Source organism: Oculina patagonica, chromosome 4 (assembly GCF_052425735.1).
Source record: "Oculina patagonica isolate OP01 chromosome 4, crgOcupat, whole genome shotgun sequence".
Taxonomy (NCBI): Eukaryota; Metazoa; Cnidaria; class Anthozoa; order Scleractinia; family Oculinidae; genus Oculina; species Oculina patagonica.
Genome location: NC_135761.1, coordinates 9,663,516 through 9,669,777, shown reverse-complemented (window position 1 = coordinate 9,669,777; position 6,262 = coordinate 9,663,516). Strand labels below are relative to the sequence as shown.

The 6,262-nt window shown below is 42.1% G+C and overlaps 3 protein-coding genes across 3 annotated transcripts in view; 1 reads left to right on the top strand and 2 right to left on the bottom strand.

Annotated features, from left to right (window-relative positions):
• LOC144649479 (cyclic GMP-AMP synthase-like receptor 2) overlaps positions 1-1,487 on the bottom strand; it is a 113,772-nt gene extending 112,285 nt beyond the window's left edge. The window contains exon 1 of the mRNA XM_078508964.1: positions 543-1,487. Coding sequence (XP_078365090.1) covers positions 543-554 — 12 coding nt within the window. The 5' untranslated portion in view covers positions 555-1,487. The remainder of the gene's footprint in view (positions 1-542) is intronic.
• LOC144649483 (uncharacterized) overlaps positions 1-6,262 on the top strand; it is a 137,595-nt gene that overhangs the window by 68,593 nt on the left and 62,740 nt on the right. The window lies entirely within an intron of this gene.
• The window catches only part of LOC144649472 (uncharacterized), a 6,801-nt gene continuing 3,310 nt past the window's right edge, over positions 2,772-6,262 (bottom strand). The window contains exon 2 of the mRNA XM_078508957.1: positions 2,772-6,262. This exon is cut by the window's right edge and continues 1 nt beyond it. Coding sequence (XP_078365083.1) covers positions 4,320-6,262 — 1,943 coding nt within the window. The 3' untranslated portion in view covers positions 2,772-4,319.

Below are 6,262 nucleotides of genomic sequence, written 5' to 3'. Positions count from 1 at the left end.
TTAACGCGTCAGTGGAAATCCACCTTTACGGACCCTTACGGTATTCGAATGCAAGAGCGAAAATCTATCGGCACTGTTACAAAGAGCACTTTAAAAGTAGTAAAATGGCCAAGTTTGAGAGTCATATCTTGCACAATAGTGAAAATATGGTTCTTCAAAGTCAGCTCAATCTGTAATTTTACAGACGTTTTTTAGGCGAGGGCACAAAAATGCCCCCAGCAAGTAAACTGAAAAATTTCCCGACTTTTCGAAGCTAAAACTTTACGATTTACAAGATACGACTCAACATCTTGGCTATTTTACTAATTTGGAGGTGCTTTTTTCAGCGGTATCGACAGATTCTCGCTAATATCAAAAGCTAAAAACAACCGTGGAAGTGTCTTATACGTGCGTCATTTGAAATTCGTTTCTGTTGAAGTTGTTTACCACGCAGGAACTCTATGCCCGATCCTCCGTCTTAGCTACGTTTGATTAGCTGAGACTTAACAATTTAGAATACCTCAAAACAGGAAAGAAAAGGAAAGATATCAGGCAATACGTACCGATTCTGCCATGGTCGTTTTGATTATTTGTACTCACGCCTCGACATTCATTTACTCAATGCCTTACGGGGAGATCGAAGTTACTGTAAAGGTGGTTGAATGAAATGCTTATATGAGGGTCCTGACAGAAAGGGGAAGGGGAGGGGTTAAAAATCCTTGATTGCCTTAATAAGTTTGTGTCGACTTGCACGCAACTACGTTGTAGTTGTAATTGAAGACTTATTGACCTCGTACCTCATGTCAGCAGATTCTAAAGTTTCTGCTTTTAAAAATAATAGAGCAAATATCTTCTGATTTCAAACAACATAAACCAGCATTTTGTATATAGCATGTTTTATCCATTTTTCTAATATATTTGTGGATATACTTCAACTTAGCTTGTGAATCAAACATAATGGGTTCAGAAGCTCGATTACTCACAATGCGGCTTTTTTGAGCAAAATAATTTAGTCCATAAATTGACCCTTGCTTATTCGAAGTTTTTCACATATGTATTCACCCATGTCCAATACACCAAACTGGATCGATTCGTCAAGAGTACTTGTCGATTCGACACGAGTCGCACGGCGTCGATCCGCATTACCGGAAGTCAAGGGCGAGCACAAAATGAAAATATAAACATTCCTCGTTCTTAAAACGTGCCATCGTACTGGATCGATTCGTCAAGAGTACTTGTCGATTCGACACGAGTCGCACGGCGTCGATCCGCCTTACCGGATGTCAAGGGCGAGCACAAAATGAAAATATAAACATTCCTCGTTCTTAAAACGTGCCATCAAACTGGATCGATTCGTCAAGAGTACTTGTCGACTTGACACGAGTCGCACGGCGGCGATCTGTCATTTAGAAAACTAACAGCATTCTGGCCAACAGGGTTGGTTGAAAATGTTGTCGATTCGACTCGATTCGTTCAATTCGTGACGATTCGCCGGCCTTGATGTCAACCGGAAATACCGGAAGTCGATTTGCGCAAAATCCCCTCCCCACCCAAAACCGGAAGTTGATTTGCGAACACTTAGAAACTAACATCATCTTGGCTAACAGGGTGGCTTGAAAATTTCGTCGATTTGACTCGATTTGATCGATTCGAGGCGATTCGTCGGCATTGGCGTCGATCCGAAATACCGGAAGTCGATTGGCGAGGCGCTTAGAAACTAACATCATCTTGGCTAACAGGGTGGGCCTGGGTGGCTTGAAAATTTGGGTGTTTTGGACAACCCTCTATGTATTGACTGAGAGGAAATCTATTGACACTGTCAGAAAGAGCACTTTAAAAGTAGTAAAATGGCCAAGTTTGAATCATATCTATCTTGGTCAATAGCAGATGTCGAGTTCGTCTTCGTTTTCGTAGCTCGGTGATGGTAGGTTTTTAAGAAATTGTGGGTTAAAAGCAGATTTTTTCAGATACATTTCCAAGTCAATCACCTATCAAACAAAATTTACTTTTCAAATAGCTGTCAACTGATGGAATACGAATGTCAGTCTTGTTTCCCAGACCTGAAGATATGCAGCGTAGGCCAGGATGTTCAATAATGCGAATAAGTTGCCTGCGTGTATTTCAGTAGCTTAGTGTAAGTAAACTTAGTGTAATTAAACTACCTGATTTCCTGAAATAGGGAAAACAGCCTTGTCATTACTGATAATTTCGTATTTTATTTCCGATCACTTCAATGCCAGAGGAACATATCCAGCCTCAATCTGAACCTAGAGCTTAGAAAGTCGGCAAAATCTTTGACTTCGCTAACGGCAGTTGCTCGCTGTTTTTTTTTTTTTTTTTTTTTTTTTTGGCGCCGGATCAAACAGTTTTTGATCTCCGACAACGTCCAAGATTTGTGGGACATGTAGTTTGCCAGGCCTGAATTAAGTTGTCGTTAGCAGAAAAACGCTCGATTTGAAATCTTTTTAAAGTCTACATTGTTGCGATGCGCTATTTGCACCAAATGAAATTCTAAGGGCCTGTTTACAAGCAGGTAGGGTAACCCTAGGTGCTAGGGTTACCCTAGCAAGAGGGTTAGAAGATAGCCCGGGTTTACAAGCAAAATTCGCAGGTAGGGTAACCCTACTTACCCGGGTCAACTTACACCGGTTACGCTTCAGTTAACCTTGTAAAATTTTGTCGTTAGAAACTGTTATTCGAAAATAATTCCGTTCCAGTGCAAAAATACGACAAATTGTGAATGAACACGATGTTTCTTGGTCACAATTCGCTGTTTTTGTCGGTATTTTTAAACATATTTATCTTTTTGGTGCCAAAATAAAGTTGTCCCGGGTAGGCGAGTTATCCCTAGCAGAGCGTTTACAAGGCGCTAGGGTTACCCTAGGCGCTAGGGTAACCCTAGCGCCTTGTAAACACGTCGATGAAAAAAAAGAAGAAATTTGGGAGCGCTAGGGTAACCCTAGGTGCTAGGGTACCCTGTGCTAGGGTTACCCGCCTGCTTGTAAACAGGCCCTAACTTTGCTGATTTTAGTCCATTTTAACTAGTCCCTAGCAGTGCGCACACTGACTAGGGACCTGCTATCTGGCAAATTTTACCACACTCCTTATTTACTTCTGGTCATTTACCTGTCGCTCGAAAACTTACGCATGGCGCAATTCTTCCACCAAGTGCCTTCCACCCACTTGCTATGATTGACTGACATTGATTGACATGACCTCTAAATAGCCAATCAAAATACCTTCCGGCACGCGACACAAGTGTGATCACCTGGAGTGCACGCGTGGTACGAACTGCGCAGCATGTTCCATCCCTGGATTTTTTTTCAAGTTTTTAAAGCTAATCATGATGATATTTTGGCATCAACGGGAGAAAAGTGGAACGATTTTCTGTATTACTCTAATTTTGTAACGCACTTCCTTAGGAAATGGGCTCCTGGCTTTCCGTGATTCGTTCTACAGCGATTACAGGTTATATTCCGGGTATGGGGGCTTCTCTCAAACCCATATGCGAGCTATATGGGTATATATAATGGTATGTATCGCGTGATAGGGTATAGTTTTGAGGCTCGGAGTACTTTAAAAGGGTACCAATTTTTGCCCCTTTTGGTATTGTGCTCACGGCGTGACCCTTAAATTGGGTTACTCGCATTTTGGGGGGGGGGGGGGAGAAGATATTGAATGAAAATCAATTGCAATACACATAAATTAGAAAACAAATGGTGGGAAGTCAGAGGGGAGAGGGGTTCCACGACTACAAATCAGATTGTACGCCAGAGAAGCACACTTTATACCTAACGATTACTATCGATGGAACATACGCATTTTATAAAACTAGAAACCATTCCTTTTTCAAACTTAACAACATGCATGTATCATTCTGATTTATACAGGATAACGCTTGTATAACGGAAGCTGTAAATTAAGTTCAACCTAAAGTCAGTTCTACTTATTTCCATCATCCTTCATTTCTGATTCCACTTGGCAACGTTCAAGACAGGGAAAAAAGTCTCTCGTGAGAATGAATACTGGATACTAGATACCAGATACCTAATTAACGTGCAATATACTTAGCTATACGGCTAGTTTACAATGAAGACAATGAGGTGAAAATCAGCGTCAACTTAACACAACAGTTCACCTCGTTTATATGTTACTTCGTTCCACTTGTTCACGTTAGCCTAGTCTACAACAGTACATGCGCGACACTTTATTCTTCATTTCGTTCAAAAGATTCTCTATGTCTTCTAAACTATTCATTGTGATATTTTGTTTTTGTTTTTTTGTCACTAAATGTCCTCTTCATTTTTTCAGTAGGTTTATCTCGCACATTCTTCATTTCTTTACTTCATTCTTTCTTTAAAAAGCGCGGCGAATTCTTCATTTACTAACCTCTCTATTTCTTCTTTCGTAACTGTAACTGTAGTGCCATCTGTTTTCTCTCTAAGCCTCTTCGATGCTTTCTCGCTAACTTTCTTAAAGTCGCTCGTCTTCAACCAGTCGAACATTCCTTTCAGTGGTGCCCGGGCTTCTTCCACGGCCTCTACCGCTATCTTCATCTGTTCGTCTCTCAAAAGCACCATCGCACTTGAACCAGGAATTGCCAAAGAGGGCTCACTTTCATTCCTCGCTCTGTCGAAGAAAACAAATGCCAGTGCAAGGAAGTCGTCATCAAAGGAAAGATCCTTGACTTCTTTCTTCACGAATGACTTGAACTCGTCCTCGCTCTCCCTCTGGTCGTTGGTCTCATCGTTTTTGGTCATGAGAAACCACAACTTGCAAAGATTTCTCGCAAGAATCGACTGGTAAGCAAATAAAGCAACATTAATCAACTTTTCAATGTTGCGTTCTGTTTGTGCCATTCTTTGTAAACATGCAATGACATCTTTGCACTTGCTTACAAAAATTGAGTGAAGAGATCTCAGCAGCTCTCTGTGCTCTTCCTCTGAGAGATTTTTGTCTTGCATTCTTGACAGGTGGTCTTGTAAACCAAGATCTTGAAGATACGTTTGGGACTGATAGGTTAATGACTGAAGCCTTTTCAGTAAACTGAATGTCTTTGGCAAAATGTTACTTCTTACTTCACTAACAATCACAGCGGCTTCCTTAAGACTGATAGGATCTTCATACTGCAAAAGATTACTCTCGGGCATGATGTAATGTGGCAGATGATGTGCCTTCAAACACTCCACCAGACGATCCAACATGAATAAAAGGCAATTGGCGGAGTTGCCTTCTTTCCAAAAATCTTCCTCTTTCCTCTCGCATTCCCAAAACAGCAAGTTCTTTACATAATACGTTGAAATCACATCAGGGAAGTAAAACTTCTTGATCATCTTTAACAAAACCAGTACGTGTCGTTGCACAGCTGACACACTCTCTCCAAGCTTATTTTCGGCCAGGGAGAAGGATGTTCTCCATTCCGTTTCGTCCATGACCCGTTGTCCTTCCACAGGTAGACCGGTGGAACTAGTACTGGCTTCTGTCAATTCTGGGTTTTGGCAATAATTAATCATTTCCACGGGCTCATCAATGCGCTTCCCCCTGCCAACAGGGGCTAAATGACAACCAGCGTCAAATATTTCCTGGACAAGCTCAGGTGAGGGCCAACCACTTGGACGCGGTCGCACCAGCCATTCCATAGCAGGCTCTGGCCACGCGACTGGATACTTGAAAACGCCTGTCTGATCTTCCTCGTAACTTGGAAAACCGCCTGATTGAAGTTTTCGCACAGGACCATGGAGATCGTATGACCACGCACTGCTTTGGCCATCAAAGCCCTTGGATTCGAGGTCAATCATGGAATGATCCGCTGAAGGGAGCTGAAACGAATGGTGCAGATAGGAAACATTCTTGTAACGCGGTCGATGATCTTTCCACTCTTTGGTCAGCCTGAGCTTTGCGTATCTTGGGTCGTCTTCGGCATGTTCAGCAGTGAAAATAGGTATCAGCTTCTTTTCATCATCTTCAACAAAGGGATCATTTGCTGTCATCGTGTCACGATCAGGCTGCCAATGTTCCTGAATGTCAAGCCCACCGAATCGTTTAATATCACTTTTTCTAAGTAAAAACTGAGGAATACAGAATCCTTCAACGCGACTTCCAGCCTCTTTAGTGGCTTCCGATGGACTGGTGAGAGATTCTGGATCTGCCCGCGATGCTTCGTCGTTTGTTTGCCATCCAAACCAATCGGCGTACACATATTCCACAGGGAACATGCAGTTGATCAGCGCAGAAAATGGCTGAAGCCAAATGTTTGACGTTTCATCAAAGACAAGTGAGGGAT